This window comes from Rana temporaria, chromosome 9 (genome assembly GCF_905171775.1).
Source record: "Rana temporaria chromosome 9, aRanTem1.1, whole genome shotgun sequence".
Lineage (NCBI taxonomy): Eukaryota > Metazoa > Chordata > Amphibia > Anura > Ranidae > Rana > Rana temporaria.
Genome location: NC_053497.1, coordinates 13,313,819 through 13,332,401, shown reverse-complemented (window position 1 = coordinate 13,332,401; position 18,583 = coordinate 13,313,819). Strand labels below are relative to the sequence as shown.

At 48.0% G+C, this 18,583-nt stretch overlaps 1 protein-coding gene across 4 annotated transcripts in view; it reads left to right on the top strand.

Moving 5' to 3' along the window:
- The window catches only part of PHKA1 (phosphorylase kinase regulatory subunit alpha 1), a 105,773-nt gene that overhangs the window by 4,318 nt on the left and 82,872 nt on the right, over nt 1-18,583 (top strand). For all 4 annotated transcript variants that reach the window (XM_040322820.1, XM_040322819.1, XM_040322818.1 and 1 more), the window contains exons 2-4: nt 5,410-5,502; nt 17,431-17,589; nt 18,443-18,490. In XM_040322820.1, coding sequence (XP_040178754.1) covers nt 5,425-5,502; nt 17,431-17,589; nt 18,443-18,490 — 285 coding nt within the window. In that variant the 5' untranslated portion in view covers nt 5,410-5,424. The remainder of the gene's footprint in view (nt 1-5,409; nt 5,503-17,430; nt 17,590-18,442; nt 18,491-18,583) is intronic.

Below are 18,583 nucleotides of genomic sequence, written 5' to 3'. Positions count from 1 at the left end.
CTCTGATTGGCTGACCAGGATTTGTGTTCTGTGACCCCTGATTGCTTGAGCAAGTCTCTGGATCAAATTGTGGGCCACCTCCTGACCTTCCTCTGATTGGCTGACCAGAACTTGCATTCTGTGACCCCTGATTGCTTGAGCAAGTCTCTGGATCAGATCGGGGGTCACCTCCTGTCCTTCCTCTGATTGGCTGACCGGGATTTGCGTTCTGTGACCCCTGATTGCTTGAGCAAGTCTCTGGATCCATTAAGGTCACCTTACTGTCCTCCCTCTGTACAGAATTTGCATTCTGTGTCCCAGATTGTTTGACCCCGTCTCTGAATCGAATGGGGGTCACCCCTCCTGGGCTTCCTCTGATTGGCTGACCAGGATTTGCATTCTGTGACCCCTGATTGCTTGAGAAAGTCTTTGGAAGTATCAGGATCACCTGCTGTCCTCCTCCTGATTGATCAACACGGATCCCTTGCATTCTGTAGCTTTTCCTGGAGTTTTTCTTTGACTTTTTATGGTGAAGTTCTGGTCTGGGTTGACATATGATAATGACCCCTCTATACTATACAGTCCATGCTACAGCATGATACAATTTGTACCAATCAGCTGTTGACCGCAGGGGGTTGTGCACAGGGGGGATGTTGTACAATAGGGTGGCGGACGCTCTACTTCCTTATTCTCTGCACTCTGTCTACATCTCCCACCTTATCAACACCACAGCAGCTCTATATATCTGTTCCCACCATACTCGATAGAAGGTATCGGGTTCCTCCAGTATCCTTCCACTTGCTCTTCATTTCATATATGTTCCCCTTAAAGGCACAGTCCACTTTTTATAAAAAGTAGGAAAGGTAACAACACTCATCTTGCGATCAAGGTGCTTTGACTACAAAAGCCTCCAAAGCATTGCTCTCATGATCAGGCGCAGTGCGCAGGCTCTTGCATGATTACCCCCCAGCTCCAGGTCTGTGCGGAGGAAATGTGGTTGGACAAGAGTTGCAGAGACGTCACCACCCAGCTGTCCCCACACAGCGGCAGATGGGATTTTGGTGAACATGGGATGATATGGCTGAGCCATACACAACCGCACTGAAAAATAATAGGATTCTCCACTATAATGGACCCCACAACTTAGGGTGGCGATTTGGGTATGCTCTATGCGATTTATGCTTCGAGATGCACCCTAAATATAAAACCTGGTCATCAAAGGAGGAATGTTCTTTTTTAAAGAGGGCCTGTACTGGACAAGCAGAGGACAAAGGACTAGACACCAGGATTGCCTGTGGTCTCCATGCAGCTGATCTTTCCTCCAGTATTGATTTAATATGTCCTGTTCTGCACTGTGTCTTTGTGTGGAGGCGGCCATCTTGGTAGCGGCTGGGCCTTCCTTCCTTTATAATAGAGCTGCCTCCCAGATAACTGGTGTATCTGTTGGTGGTGGGGTTGTGATGAAAAAGCAGCAGGAGAGGTGGTAGAAGCCCAGATCTACAGAATGAATGATGCAGAAGCAGGGAGATCTTTGCACTGCAGGTCCTCAGGTACAGCTTCCTCACCAGCAAGGAGAACAATGAGCAGCACAGTTGTAACATCACCAAATCTTACTCTAGGTCAGGGGTTCCCAAACTTTCTAAGCCAGTTTACTGTTCTTCGGACTTGGGGGTGGGGGGGTATTGGCTCTGTGGCCATTGGGAGTAGAAAAGGTCCCAACTTTAGCGGTGGGGAATAACGGTCGGAGGAGTTCTTCCCTATTGTTGGTGTCATTGGGAAGATTCTTGTCCCATTATTGGTGGCTTTGGACCCAATTGTTGGTGTCATTGGAAAGATTCTTGTCCCGTTATTGGTGGCTTTGGACCCAATTGTTGGTGTCATTGGGAAGATTTTTGTCCCATTATTGGTGGCTTTGGACCCAATTGTTGGTGTTAATGGGTCATTGGGAGTAATTTGTGCCCTATCGTTGGTGTCATTGGGAGGAATTGTGCCCCTTCACTGGTGTTAGTGAAGGGGGAAATTAGGCCCCATTGTTGGTATCGGGGGAATGAAAAAGTGCCCCAAGGGCCAGATAAAAGCAAGCAAAGGGCCGGAATGTGCACTGCTTTTGGAATTCAAGGCAATAGTTAGGTTGTTAGTTGTGCCCAAGTGGTACCCTTCAAATTTTTTGATGCCTCAGATAAGCCAATTTTCATTTTTTTTAAATTCAGGTCCACTCTGATCCAGCACCTCAAACTTAAAGCGGTGGTTCACCCTCCATGACAACATTTTAGCATAAAATTCGGCATAGTAGCGCGAGCTACAGTATGCCTGTCTTTATTTTTTTAGCCCGGTACTCACTGTGTAATCGTAGAGACAAGATTCCGACTCCCCGCGGGGAATGGGCGTTCCTATGGAGAGGGAAGGTGATTGACGGCCGGCTCTGGCACGTCACGCTTCTCCGGAAATAGCCGAAATAGGACTTGGCGCCTGCGCATAGTCTGTGCACCGGCGCCGTATAGCGCCGTGAAGCGCCAAGTCCTATTTCGGCTATTTCCGGAGAAGCGTGACGTGCCAGAGCCGGCCGTCAATCACCTTCCCTCTCCATAGGAACGCCCATTCCCCGCGGGGAGTCTGAATCTTGTCTCTACGATTACACAGTGAGTACGGGGAGAAAAAAATAAAGACAGGCATACTGTAGCTCGCGCTACTATGCCGAATTTTATGCTAGAGGAAAAAAAATTTTTTTTTTATTAATAGGGTGAACCCCTGCTTTAAGGCCCATACACACGATCAGACTTTTTTGACAACAACGGTCCGGCGGACATGTTTGATCGGACAATCCGGCCGTGTGTATGCTCCAAATTTTCCGGCAACAAATGTCTGATGGAGGATAATCCGATTGTGTGTACACAAGTCCATCAGACTAAAGTCCAAAGTACAAACACGCATGCTCAGAACCAATGCTAAAGATCAGACAATAGCAGAAGTTGCCCAAAGGGTGGCGGTAAAGAGCTGAAAAACCATGCGATTTGGTGAATGTTGGCTGAAAATGTTGTGCCGTGTGTATGCAGAACAAGTTCACGGCCAACGACCCTTCGGACAAAAATCCACGGAAAAGTCAGATGGAAGTCCGATCGTGTGTACGAGGCTTTAGACGCCTCTATCTACTATACCATTTTTGCCTATTATCCCTAATTTGATTTGCCAGTTTCGGGTATGACCTCCTCTTCTTCAAACACCAGCATCCTGAGGTCATCTCGTCACTGTTGCCGGTGACACTGGAACTTGGCTGTCCAGTAGTGAAGGGTGTATTGTCTGTAAAGTCCCTTCCCAGCAACGTTCCTTCCTGTCCTCGGGGAAAGCTTGTAAAGTTGCTGTGTTCTGTCTACGAGTTGATACCATTTGCTCTGAGGTCGCTGAATTTGGTTCTGAAACCCTTACAGAATATGTGCACCTCCATGAGATGTTTACTGGAATGTCCATTTTCTTCTTTGCCAAAAGGCACTAGTATTACACTGGAGCAATGCAACCCCTCCAAAACTTCACTTCTGGGTCTACTTGATTAACCAATCTCTAAGTTGAGATAGATGGCCAGGCCACGAGTTGTTTGAGAAAATATGGTCAGTGGTCTCCAAACTTCAGCCCTGGGGCCGGATGCGGCCCTTTGCTTGCCTTTATCCGGCCCTTGGTGCACTATCCCATCCACTAACGCCAACAATAGGGAATAATTCCTCCCACTGACACCAACAATAGGACACAATTCCTCCCACAGACACCAATGATGGGCACAATTCTTTTTATTGGCACCAACAATGGGGCACTATTCCTCCCACTGATGCCAACGATGGGGCATAATTCCTTTTATTGGCACCAACGATGGGGCACTAGTCCTCCCACTGACAAAAAATATAGGGCATTGATTACTCTACCTCGACACCAGGACCTTCTCTACTCCCACTGGTCCTAGTCCGGCCCTCCTAAAGTCTGGAGGACAGTAAACCCGCCATTTGTTTTGAAAGTTTGGAGACCCCTGATCTAGGCCCTCCCATTACCTGAACCACTCCATCCTATTGGGTGTCTTGCCGAAAAAAGGTCCCCCGGCGGATTAGGCCCCCCCCCGTACTGCGCAGGCAAGGCGCTTGCCTCAGAAAATTGCCGAACATGTAGCTCTAGACGGCACCTGCGCACACTTGTGACATCCAGGCTCATTGCTTACCATCCCCGCGGACATGGAGGATGTTAAAAAAAGAGCCAGGAGGCCGAGCGAAGCAAGGACGTGAGGCCGGCTGTCCACTTACAGCGAGGTCCACGCAGGCGCCGCATGTTCGGCTATTTTCGGAGGCAAGCGACACGCCTGCGCAGTACAGGGGGGGGGGGGGGAACACTCATCGGCAGAACACCGGCTTGTGTGTTTATTGTATTGTTTTTTGATGACCATATCATGGCAGATGCCAAAAGAGATTCCATACTGATAAAAGGGCCAAAAGACAATGGCTTTATTGTAGCATTGTCCTTTTTTTGAAGATACTATAGTCAGAATGGCACAAAGCTCCATAAAACTGATTAGATGAGTTTGGTGTGGAAGAACCCTGACCTCAACCTACCCAACACCTTTTGGGATGCATTAGAAGGCCAATAACGAGACAGCTCTTTCTCATCCTACATCAGTACCTGACCTCAACCCTACTCCACACCTTTGGGATCAGGTCTTCTCATCCAACATCAGTGCCTGACCTCAACCCTACTGAACACCTTTGGGATCAGGTCTTCTCATCCTACATCAGAAACATGACCTAGCAAATGTATTTTTGGCTAGAAAATGGCATGAATTCTCGTGGAATAAGCCACCTTAGAATAGTGGACACAATGTGTGGAACTGCACAGTACTGGCAGTGGCCATGTTTTGTAATGGGATGGGACCAACAAGCTCATTTAGGTGTAACAGCCAGGTGTTCAGAAATGTTTTGTCCCTATAACCGTAGGACGCCGTAGGGTTGACCTTAAAGGAGAACATCTGCGAAAAGATAAAAAAATATGAAAATGAATAACCCATTGAAAGATAAAATGCAAAATTAGTTTTTGCTACAATATTCACTTCCAATCCACATATTTTCCCCATAGTATTTGTTGCTGATAAATGTCCTCCGATTGGCCAGCCTCATTCAGTCCACTACCTCTGAGCCCAGGTCATCCTGGACTTTCCTCCAGCCTGTGACTGGACATTGAAAGGAAAAGCAGCAAAGCGATGAGCTCATCTCTCTGTCACCCTGCTTCCTCCTGCAGTGCTGTTTCTTGTTCTTTCAATCTAGCCCTGCTGTACTGGGACGTCAAGGATAATATTGGACCGTTTGTACTTAAATAGAGCTCTGCAATCATTATTATATATTTGTGTCTAATATATCTGCCTGGAGTCCAGCTTTTGATAATGCAGGATTCATTCTCTTCCAGGGTTCAGAGGCCGCAATGAGAAGCCGGAGCAATTCTGGTGTCCGACTCGATCGATATGCCAAGCTGGTCCAGCAAACCATCCTCTGTCACCAGGTTCGTTCACCAACTTCCCCGTTCCCTTGTTGTCCTTAGCATGTTATGTATTAAGGATTGGTAGACCAAGACTATACCTGTCTTAAGGAGTGATCAGTCAAAAGTATGATGACCATGACAAAGAATAGGCCCCCCCCCCCCCCAAATTGTGTCATTTAGATTGTGAACCCCCAAAACAGAATTGCCCTTTTATATCTTGGTCTCCTATAAAGAATAGACCCCGCACCATTGGTATCAACAGGAGTATGGCCACCAGGGGAGAATAGCCCCCCAAATCATTGTCATTGTGGCCACCAGGGAGAAATTCCCACCTCCCAAATTATTGGTGTCATTGAGATTGTGATCCCCCCCCCCCCTTAATGGAGAATTGCCCTTCAAATCATTGGTGTCAAAGGCATCTTGGTCTCCTAAAAATAATTGACCCCAAACCATTGGTATCAACAGGAAGGGGGGGGGCAGAAAAGTCATTGGTGTCAGTGGGATCTTGGCCTTCAGGGAATATTAGCGCCAAATCATTGATATCCGCAGGATTATGGCCCCAGAGAGCCAAGAGCTACCCAAATAATTGGTGTCGGTGGGATTGTGACTCACTAGGGGAATATGGCCTTCCGGGTCACTGGTGTCAGTGGGATAGTGACCACCATGGAAAAATAGCTGTCAATGGGATAGCGAACACCAGTAAAAAATAGTTCATCAAACCATTGATGTTAATGGAATCTGGTGGAGTCCCTCAAATTATTAGTATTGGGGAAATTGTGGCCCCCAGGAGAGAATAGCCCCCCCCCCCAAATCATTGGTGTCAGTGAGATTGTGGCCGCCAGGGAAGAATGCCCCCAAATCACTGGTGTCGGTGGGATCTTGGCCTCCAGGGAATATTAGTCGCCAAATCATTGTTATATATAAGCAGGATTGGGGCCCTGAAGAGAGAATAACCCCCCCCCCCCTCCCCAAGTCATTGGTGTCAGTGAAACTGTGGCCACCAGGGAAGAATAGACCCCCCCCCCCCCATCACACAGTTAATAATGGCCTCCAGATTACTGGTATCTGCAGGATTATGGCCCCAAATTATTGGCGTCAGTGGGATTGTGCCCCCCCCCCTAAGCCTTCCAACTATTGGTGTTAGTGACATAGTGGTCTCCTGGTCAGAATAGCCCCCAATTCATTATCTAAAGGAATGTGTATTAAGCACCCATTGTGTCATGTTGTTGGTGGAGTTAAGCCATTGTTTCATGGGGCTTCTAACTGTATATAGTAAGCTGAGTTTACCATTAAAGTATTCATTCTGTTTGGAACCAGAGAACAGAGCCGTGTCTCGTTAAATCATTGGTGTCAGTGAAATAGTGGTCTCTAGGTGAGAATAGCCCCCAAATCATTGGTGTCAGTGAAAAAGTGGTCTCTAGGTGAGAATAGTCCCCAAATCATTGGTGTCAGTGAAATAATGGTCTCTAGGTGAGAATAGCCCCAAATCATTGGTGTCAGTAAAATGGTGGTCTCTAGGTGAGAATAGCTCCCAAATCATTGGTGTCAGTGAAATAATGGTCTCTAGGTGAGAATAGCCCCAAATCATTGGTGTTGGTGAAATGGTGGTCTCTAGGTGAGAATAGTCCCCAAATCATTGGTGTCAGTGAAATAATGGTCTCTAGGTGAGAATAGCCCCAAATCATTGGTGTCAGTGAAATGGTGGTCTCTAGGTGAGAATAGCCCCCAAATCATTGGTGTCAGTGAAATAATGGTCTCTAGGTGAGAATAGCCCCCAAATCATTGGTGTTGGTGAAATGGTGGTCTCTAGGTGAGAATAGTCCCCAAATCATTGGTGTCAGTGAAATGGTGGTCTCTAGGTGAGAATAGCCCCCAAATCATTGGTGTCGGTGAAATAGTGGTCTCCTGGTGAGAATAGCCCCCAAATCATTGGTGTTGGTGAAATGGTGGTCTCTAGGTGAGAATAGCCCCCAAATCATTGGTGTCAGTGAAATGGTGGTCTCCTGGTGAGAATAGCCCCCCAAATCATTGGTGTCAGTGAAATGGTGGTCTCTAGGTGAGCATAGCCCCCCAAATCATTGGTGTCAGTGAAATGGTGGTCTCTAGGTGAGAATAGCCCCCAAATCGTTGGTGAAATGGTGGTCTCTAGGTGAGAATATCCCCCAAATCATTGGTGTCAGTGAAATGGTGGTCTCCTGGTGAGAATAGCCCCCCAGATTATTGGTGTTGGTGAAATAGTGGTCTCTAGGTGAGAAAAGCCCCCAAATCATTGGTGTCAGTGAAATGGTGGTCTCCTGGTGAGAATAGCCCCCCAGATTATTGGTGTTGGTGAAATAGTGGTCTCTAGGTGAGAAAAGCCCCCAAATCATTGGTGTCAGTGAAATGGTGGTCTCTAGGTGAGCATAGCCCCCCAAATTATTAATGTCAGTGAAATGGTGGTCTCTAGGTGAGCATAGCCCCCCAAATCATTGGTGTCAGTGAAATGGTGGTCTCTAGGTGAGAATAGCCCCCAAATCGTTGGTGAAATGGTGGTCTCTAGGTGAGCATAGCCCCCCAAATTATTAATGTCAGTGGTGGCGCGTGTCTTAGGACAGGAGCCAGAGTCACCCACAGAGGAAGACTGATGTATTTTCTCTCCCTTTCTGTCCCAAAAACAATGGTGACCGGAACACATAGAGGGGTGCATCTCCCCGGTGTCACCACCAATGACAATAAATACCTGGCAGGGGTACTAATACTTGGCTGCTCTACCAAAAAGAAAACGGTCAAATTTGGATACAATTTTAAATAAAATGTGGCGTCCTAGGGAAAGCGAGAAGTCCTCTGGAATTCTGTTATCGTCTGCTCGCTGTAACTTGCTTGTGGTTGCCTTTTGTTATTACCATAATGCATATAAGAAGCACACGCCTTCAGAGTACATCTGGGGTTACATTGCTGGCATGTATGGCCGTTGGCGCTTGTTTAAATTGGCAAATGTTCATGCTGACTCAGCTATGTGCTTACCATAGTGCAGCCAAAGTTCTCACATTTATTTTTTTAAAGTAGCATTAAAGGCAAACTTTTAATTTTGGATGGAGTATCAGAGAGTTCTAACCGCCATTTATTTTTTCCTATCTGTGTCCCCATTGGGGAGATTTCCCTTCCTGTCCCATAGCCAAAACAGGAAGTGAAAGGAAATCCCTCCTAAAATTAGCAAATCTCTGGTTGTCATCAGAACTACCGTGTTTTCCCAAAAATAAGCCCGGGTCTTATATTTATTTTGGCAACCAAGAACACGGTAGGGCTTATATTTTTCGTGGTAGGGCTTATATTGGGGCCCTCCTGGAAAACCAGGGTCGGTCTTATTTTCAGGGTCGGTCTTATTTTCAGGGTCGGTCTTATTTTCAGGGTCGGTCTTATTTTCAGGGTCGGTCTTATTTTCAGGGTCGGTCTTATTTTCAGGGTCGGTCTTATTTTCAGGGTCGGTCTTATTTTCAGGGTCGGTCTTATTTTCTTTCACGGTCGGTAGATCTTTTCTTTCACGGTCGGTAGATCTTTTCTTTCACGGTCGGTAGATCTTTTCTTTCACGGTCGGTAGATCTTTTCTTTCACGGTCGGTAGATCTTTTCTTTCACGGTCGGTAGATCTTTTCTTTCACGGTCGGTAGATCTTTTCTTTCACGGTCGGTAGATCTTTTCTTTCACGGTCGGTAGATCTTTTCTTTCACGGTCGGTAGATCTTTTCTTTCACGGTCGGTAGATCTTTTCTTTCACGGTCGGTAGATCTTTTCTTTCACGGTCGGTAGATCTTTTCTTTCACGGTCGGTAGATCTTTTCTTTCACGGTCGGTAGATCTTTTCTTTCACGGTCGGTAGATCTTTTCTTTCACGGTCGGTAGATCTTATTTTTGGGGATCGGTCTTACTTTCGGGGAAACACGGTAGTGTCCTCACTGGATGATTTTCCCTCTATTCCTATTCTGGTGACAACCCAAAATTTTAGAATTATCTTTCACTTTTGGGCATAATGGTCACCAAGAGGGTGAATCCCCCTAACGGGGATATAAATAGCAACTGACAGGGCTTCAAATCTCTCTTCACTCCATCCAAAACAAGGGCATACAAAAAAACGTTTTTCTGCTTTAGTTGTTATATTTTAATGCCAGAGATTTTCCAGCAGGAGAAAAACTGCCACTATGTCCTCCAGTCTGATGGCCAGCATCATTTAACTTACCCTACTTCTTCTGAGCCCAGGTCAATGTATTACATTTTATTTTTTTTGGGGTTTAGATACACTTTTTTATATATGTAAATAAATATGTCCATATTGGAACTAGCCCTTTATTTAGAAAAATGAATATAAATAATATATATTGCTGAATGTTTCTGTTTTAAAATCTGGTGGTTCAATCTACAAGATCCTGTTTATTTGTGTGATGGTTGCCATAATAAATAAGTAAACTAAAAAAATGATATATATTTGGCTGATATTATTTATTTATTTTTTCCGTTACATTGAAAGTTTTTTTTTTTTTTTTTACTTTTGCTAGGTACCTAGCAAATAAGAAGAAAACAATACATAATAATTTAAAAAAATATATAATATAAAAAATTTTTTTTTTTTATTTGCTAGGTACCTTTTATATTTATTAGTAAAATAAGAAGAAAAAAACAAGGACTTTCAATGTAATATGAATAATAATAAAAAAATATATATTTATTTTTTTATTTATTAGTGTGTGTGTGTATATACAGTATCTCACAAAAGTTAGATTTTTGTAAATATCTTCTTCTATCTATTCATGTAACAACACTGAAGAAATGACACTTTGCTACAATGTAAAGTAGTAAGTGTACAGCTTGTATAACTCAACACACAGCCATTAATGTCTAAACCGCTGGCAACAAAAGTGAGGACACCCCTAAGTGAAAATGTCCAAATTGGTCCCAATTAGCCATTTTCCCCTCCCCAGTGTCATGTGACTTGTTAGTGTTACAAGGTCTCAGGTGTGAATGGGGAGCAGGTGTGATAAATTTGGTTTTATCGCTCTCACTCTCTCATACATGTCACTGGAAGTTCAACATGGCACCTCATGGCAAAGAACTCTCTGAGGATCTGAAAAAAAGAATTGTTGCTCTACATAAAGATGGCCGAGGCTATAAGAAGATTGCCAAGACCCTGAAACTGAGCTGCAGCACGGTGGCCAAGACCATACAGCGGTATAACAGGACGGGTTCCCCTCAGAACAGGCCTCACCATGGTCCACCAAAGAAGTTGAGGTCACGTGCTCAGCGTCATATCCAGAGGTCGTCTTTGGGAAATAGATGTATGAGTGCTGCCAGCATTACTGCAGAGGTTGAAGGGGTGGGCGGTCAGCCTGTCAGTGCTCAGACCATACGCTGCACACTGCATCAAATTGGTCTGCATGGCTGTCGTCCCAGAAGGAAACCTCTTCTAAAGATAATGCACAAGAAAGCCTGCAAACATTTTGTTGAAGACAAGCAGACTAAGGACATGGATTACTGGAACCATGTCCTGTGGTCTGATGAGACCAAGATAAACGTATTTGGTGTCGGATGGTGACAGGCGTGTGTGGCGGCAACCAGGTGAGGAGTACAAAGACAAGTGTGTCTTACCTACAGTGAAGCATGGTGGTGGGAGTGTCATGGTCTGGGCCTGCATGAGTTCTGCCGGCACTGGGGGGCTACAGATCATTGAGGGAACCATGAATGCCGACATGTACTGTGACATACTGAAGCAGAGCAGGATCCCCTCCCTTCAGAGACTGGGCCGCAGGGCAGTATTCCATCATAACGACCCCAAACGCCTCCAAAACCACCCCTGCCTTGCTAAAGAAGCTGAGGGTAAAGGTGGTGGATTGGCCAAGCATGTCTCCAGACCTAAACCCTATTGATCATCTGTGGGACATCCTCAAATGGAAGGTGGAGAAGCGCAAGGTCTCTAACATCCACCAGCTCTGGGATGTCATCATGGAGGAGGGGAAGAGGACTCCAGTGACAACCTGAGAAGCTCTGGTGACCTGTGACTGCTGGAAAATAATGGTGGCCACACAAAATATTGACACTTTGGGCCCAATTCGGACATTTTCACTTAGGGGTGTACTCACTTTTGTTACCAGCGGTTTAGACATTAATGGCTGTGTGTTGAGTTACAGCAAATGTACACTGTTAAACAAGCTGTACACTCACTACTTTACATTGTAGCAAAGTGTCATTTCTTCACATGAAAAGATACAAGAAAATGTTTACAGAAATGTGAGGGGTGTACTTACTTTCGGAAGATACTGTATAAAAACATTACACAAGTCCTTTTTTTTTTTTTTTTTTAGAACGTGTTTTAAATACCATTTTTTTATTTCTGTGAGAATTTTAAATTGGTGAGATTGTGTTTTTAATGGAAGAATGATTACATGTAAGCACAGGAGCAAGAGACTGAAACGCGCACCTTGATGACGTGAGTTTTGTAGTTTGCAGGTTGAGTTTTGTAGTTTGCGGGTTGAATTTTGTAGTTTGCAGGTTGAGTGTTGCGGTTTGCAGGTTGAGTTTTGTAGTTGTGTTCTCATATTCTGGTCCGGTTTTCTTCCTTGGGGGTGTCTGGGACGGGGGATGGGAGTATTACTAGTGATCTGGGAGATAAGTGTGTAAGATTAGAGGGGGTGACAGAGGCCACCGTTCCAAAATAGCTCCTAAGGCTCGGTGTAGGTTTGAGCTTTAATTGGCACAATTGGAGGTGCGCCCGCCGGGCAGAGCTGAGCTCCGTGTGAAACTGATCGAGGGTCATCTGTATTCGGTTACAGGATGCTAAATGCAGGACTTTGGAGCCGGGGGGCCGGTGCTGCTCTTTGCAGTTCCATTTTGAGAATCGTAAACTTGCATAGATGGTGGCAGGAACATGTATGTTGGGAAAATCGGTGTATGCCCCGAAGTAGCCATTTGCTGCCCATTGTGTGGCTCCTGTGCCCCATCAGTCAGTGGGGAGTGCGTTCCCTGCCCAGGTGCTCATTCAGGGGCATATTCATTAAACAATTTTTTCTTTTAACAAAATATATTGGCTTATTCTTTCATACCTTTCTGTGCTCTCCTCCATTTTCTCCAGCGGCGTGGGCCGCCTCGGACCCTCTCCAGTAGCGTGGGCCGCCTCGGACCCTCTCCAGTAGCGTGGGCCGCCTCGGACCCTCTCCAGTAGCGTGGGCCGCCTCGGACCCTCTCCAGTAGCGTGGGCCGCCTCGGACCCTCTCCAGTAGCGTGGGCCGCCTCGGACCCTCTCCAGTAGCGTGGGCCGCCTCGGACCCTCTCCAGTAGCGTGGGCCGCCTCGGACCCTCTCCAGTAGCGTGGGCCGCCTCGGACCCTCTCCAGTAGCGTGGGCCGCCTCGGACCCTCTCCAGTAGCGTGGGCCGCCTCGGACCCTCTCCAGTAGCGTGGGCCGCCTCGGACCCTCTCCAGGAGCGTGGGCCGCCTCGGACCCTCTCCAGGAGCGTGGGCCGCCTCGGACCCTCTCCAGGAGCGTGGGCCGCTTCGGACCCTCTCCAGGAGCGTGGGCCGCCTCGGACCCTCTCCAGGAGCGTGGGCCGCCTCGGACCCTCTCCAGTAGCGTGGGCCGTCTCGGACTTTCTCCAGTAGCGTGGGCCGCCTCGGACCCTCTCCAGGAGCGTGGGCCGCTTCGGACCCTCTCCAGGAGCGTGGGCCGCTTCGGACCCTCTCCAGTAGCGTGGGCCGCCTCGGACCCTCTCCAGTAGCGTGGGCCGCCTCGGACCCTCTCCAGTAGCGTGGGCCGCCTCGGACCCTCTCCAGTAGCGTGGGCCGCCTCGGACCCTCTCCAGTAGCGTGGGCCGCCTCGGACCCTCTCCAGTAGCGTGGGCCGCCTCGGACCCTCTCCCAGCAGCGTGGGCCGCCTCGGACCCTCTCCAGGAGCGTGGGCCGCTTCGGACCCTCTCCAGGAGCGTGGGCCGCCTCGGACCCTCTCCAGGAGCGTGGGCCGCCTCGGACCCTCTCCAGGAGCGTGGGCCGCCTCGGACTTTCTCCAGTAGCGTGGGCCGCCTCGGACCCTCTCCAGGAGCGTGGGCCGCCTCGGACCCTCTCCAGGAGCGTGGGCCGCCTCGGACCCTCTCCAGGAGCGTGGGCCGCCTCGGTCCCTCTCCAGGAGCGTGGGCCGCCTCGGACCCTCTCCAGGAGCGTGGGCCGCCTCGGACCCTCTCCAGGAGCGTGGGCCGCCTCGGACCCTCTCCAGGAGCGTGGGCCGCCTCGGACCCTCTCCAGGAGCGTGGGCCGCCTCGGACCCTCTCCAGGAGCGTGGGCCGTCTCGGACTTTCTCCAGTAGCGTGGGCCGCCTCGGACCCTCTCCAGTGGCGCTGGCCGCCTCGGACCCTCTCCAGTGGCGCTGGCCGCCTCGGACCCTCTCCAGTGGCGCTGGCCGCCTCGGACCCTCTCCAGTGGCGCTGGCCGCCTCGGACCCTCTCCAGTGGCGCTGGCCGCCTCGGACCCTCTCCAGTGGCGTGGGCCGCCTCGGACCCTCTCCAGGCTGGGCACTTTCCGACCATGCACTTTATTGCATTCACTGAACATTATGTGGTGATGTTTGTCAGGGGCCACACTGGGGGGGGGGGGGGCTTTCCCAACCAGGATTCCTCTAGGGGTTCCTTGAACAGTAGATGGTGCAGATGACTTGACTGGTAGTGCTAGCAGAGTACTGGGGCCCTCATGTGGTAGAGCCAACCTCCCGGGAGCAGTGAAATCTCTGCTTCCCACAGTTTCCTACCCAAAACCAGGCCTGGCCCACTTTTAAAGTGACCGTAAACAATATCCATAGTCCATAGACTGTGTGTCCGCCGCACTCCCTGTAATGTATTTTTCTTCAAAATGTCTTTTTTACTGTGTTTTTTTTATTTCTGCCTCCTTGTAACATCCTCTTCCAGCGCGCTACAATGCCATAGTCCATGTCGGGGACGAAGGTGCTCCTACATACAGTGGGGGCCCCTCCCTGCCCTGCCTGCTGAGCCCCTCCTGCAGAGGCCGAGCAACATAGTAATGAAATCACTGCTACTTTTTCTAGGCAATAATAAAGTTTGCGAAGGCTTTTGGTGCACACAGTGGATTTCTATCCTTTTATACTATTGGGAAATGCATTTAAAAGTGATGGAAAAACTGGGAATTGTATTTTTCTTTAAATAACAAAGATGTTATACTTGCCTGCTCTGTGCAATCCTGATTGTCCTCTTTTCGGATCTCTCCCCCCCCCCCTACTCATGTGTGCTTGCTCCCGAGCCGTACTTTGTGTGTCCATTAGCACAGGGCTCGACAAATCCCGGTCGCCAGGTCGCCATGGCGACTAGAAATAGGGTCCTGGCGACGTGGCTTTTTTTTGGTGAGCTGGCTCCATCTGGTGGTGGCCGTTGGTATTACAAGTTAAGCATTACAAGTTAAAGCGGGGGTTCACCCTATGAACGGAATTTTTTTTATTTTTTTTTCTACTACCATAAAATCAGGCATTTAGCGCGATTTTTTTTACCCCCGTACTCACCGTGTACTCGTACATCGAAGATACCGGGGAATGGGCGTGCCTATGGAGACGGAGGATGATTGACGGCCGGCTCTGGCGCGTCACGCTTCTCCGGAAATAGCCGAAATAGGCTTGGCTCTTCACGGCGCCTGCGCATAGCCTGTGCGCAGGCGCCGTGAAGAGCCGAGACCTACTCCGGCTGTCTTCGGGGAGAGTGACGTGCCAGGGCCGGCCGTCAATCATCCTCCCTCTCCATAGGCACGCCCATTCCCCGCGGGAGCCGAAATCTACAATCTACGATTACAAGGTGAGTCCGGGGTTAAAAAAATCGGGACAGGCATACTGTAGCTCGCGCTAAAATGCCTGTCTCGATGGTAAAATCGTGTGGTTGAGGGTGAACTACCGCTTTAAACAGCAATTCTAATGTAATTTTTCACTATTTTCACTGCCATCTTCTTCCCTCTAATTAGAACCCCCAAACATTATATATATTTTTTATCCTAACACCCTAGAGAATAAAATGGCGATCGTTGCAATACTTTCTGTCACGCCGTATTTGCGCAGCGGTCTTACAAGCGCACTTTTTTGGAAAAAATTACACTTTTTTTAATTAAAAAATAAGACAACAGTAAAGTTATCCCAATTTTTTTTAATATTATGAAAGATAATGTTACGCCAAGTAAATTCATACCCAACATGTTACGCTTCAAAATTGCGTCCGCTCGTGGAATGCCGACAAACTTTTACCCTTTAAAATCTTCATAGGCGACGTTTAAAAAAAATCTACAGGTTGCATGTTTTGAGTTACAGAGAAGGTCTAGGGCTAGAATTATTGCTCTCGCTCTAACGAACGTGACGATACCTCACATGTGTGGTTTGAACACCGTTTACATATGCGGGCGCTGCTCACGTATGTGTTCGCTTCTGCGCGCAAGCTCGTCGGGACGGGGTGCCTTTTCTGGCTCCTAACTTTTTTAGCTGGCTCCTAGATTCCAAGCAAATTTGTCAAACCCTGCACTAGCACACAGAGCATGACTTGGCCCTGCCCCCTGCTCCCGCTGGCTGTGATTGACAGCAGTGGGAGCCATTGGCTCTCACTGATATCTCTAAACCAATGTGGAGAGAGAGAGTTCCAAGAGAGCTGCTGATCTTGGGCACATCGCTGGATCGAGATCAGATTCGGGTACATAGAAGGGGGGTGCTGGGGAGCCGCCTGCCTACGTGTTTGTTTTGTTTTTTTGTTTTTTTACGTTAATGCGGAAAATGTATACAATAACCTTCAGACATTTAAGGAAAGATTTTGCATCCGGAGTTCTGCTTTAATGGTTGTGGATATTGATATACATTAAGTAATGTGTTACAAGGTGCCTCCTTCCGCCTTGCTGTGAAGAGGTAATCCATGCCGACCTGTGCCAGCTTCCTGCCACTCACAGCTCCTTCCCAGAATGACTCTATTTCAAGGGCACCAGATGACTTGGACATGACTCAGCAATGGCAGACGGTGAAATTGTCCATTACTTAGCACCGCTCATAGATAGAAATACCCGCCAGGGGGAAATGTTGGGTCACATTCTCACCCAGGCGCTCTGGAAAGGCAAGTTTTTTGGAAATGTTCTAAAAACGTGTTTGCAGTGTCGTTATTTCTCGAAGGTGCTCCAAACACGGGTAGCAGTCCCACTTTGTCGGGCAGAAAAAAATGCAGAATGTAAAACGCGTTTGGCTCTGTGCCAAAAAAAGGTTTTGGTTCAGCAAAGTGCAAACAAAAAAATGTCCGGTCGCAGGTGTGAAAGGAGTCCGTAGGGTTCAATATTGAGTTGGCTCCGCCCTCTGCAGCTATAACAGCGTCAACTCTTCTGGGAAGGCCGTCCACAAGGTTTAGGAGTGTGTCTATGGGAATGTTTGACCGCTCTTCCAGAAGAGCATTCATGAGGTCAGGACGATGATGTTAGACAAGAAGGTCTGGCTTGCAGTCTCCGCTCTAATTCTGCTGGTGCTCCGGTGTATCTTAGGGAGTAGTTCCGACGTGATTGTGAGCATGCGCACTGGTTTGCGTCCACGGGACGGCGCATGCGCAGTTGGCGATTCGTATCTGTCTGGCGCTCGGCCCATCATTTGCATGGGGTCACGCCTCATTAGCGTGGCTCACGCCCACTTCCACCTACGACTTGGAAACCCAGCGCAGATTTGGCAGCACTGGCTTTGTGAATCCAGTGCTTGCCTCTGCGCCGGCGTAGCGTAAAGAAGATGCGCTACGGCGGCATAAATATGCGCCGATGTATGTGAATCCGGGCCTATGTGTGTGTAATGTTTTTTTTTTGGAGGGTTTTAACTAATCTTGAGACTTTAAAATTATTATTTTTTAAATGCAAAATTGCTAAAAAAAAAGGTTAAATGAATTATTTATTAGCGTCAGAGTTCAAACGTTGTGAATTTAATGTGTGGATGTTTATTTCAGAATCCAGTCACGGGTTTGCTGCCAGCCAGCTGCGAACATAAAGACGCCTGGGTGCGCGACAATGTGTACACCGTCCTGGCAGTGTGGGGCCTGAGCCTGGCTTACAGGAAGAATGCCGACCGGGACGAGGACAAAGCCAAGGCTTATGAGCTGGAACAGGTAAGATGGGAGGAACGTCCGATAGGGTCAGTGCCGATCCTGACCTCCCCGGGGGCCCTAAGCGGCTTGCATAGTGAGCCTATAGAGGGGATCGGCCCTGGATAGGGTCACCCAATATCATCTGTGCTTTCTCTATATGCTCAGCATTGCCACGTGCTCATGTTGTTATAGACTTATTATATACACCGGAGGGATGTCTGCTGGATTTAGCTCCACGTGTTCTCCAACCTCCATTTCTAATAACGGCTCCTGAGCCGCGTCTAATATTTCGCGCAGTGTGTCCCTGCTAAAGGTCATTCCCCATATCCTGTGTCCTGCTGCCTGACCCATAGGGACCGGGATAAACGGAATGCTACCACCACTTGTACTATCTCGCAAAAGTTGAGGTAGAGCTACGGGCTCTCGCCCAGGAGAGCCAATCTGCCGCCGTAGAACTGCGGCGGCTGGTCGGCATCTAGTTAAAACGTTGTTAAAAAATGCAGCATGCTTGAAATTTTTTTGTAGTTTTTCAGAAGCCGAAAAATGAAGCCCACACACCATCATTTTAAATAAAAAAATTGAAAACGTAGTTTTTTTCATGCCGAAAAAGGATCGTGTGTACGCGGCATTTGAATGATCTCTCGCCATGTCTAGTGGTGGAAGGTAGGTTGCACTGGGGGGGCAACCACCACAGCCTGGCAATGTACAAGCACCTATTCTGTACTGTATGCCCCCCAAACTCATGTTTGTGATCTGTATAGACTGGAGCAAAGTTAATCGATTTTTCAACTGTAGATATAGCATAAGATTGTATTTTAGAATGTTTGCTCATTGGGTACAGCCAATTACATGCCTTCTTTTATTTCGCCAACAGAATGTGGTCAAGCTTATGAGGGGTCTTCTGCAATGTATGATGAGACAGGTAAGCATGTCCACAGCTGGCTCAACAGTAGCCTATAAAAGCTCTGATCTTGGCAGCCTCCAAATGGCTTCACAAAATTGTTACTTTGGCTTT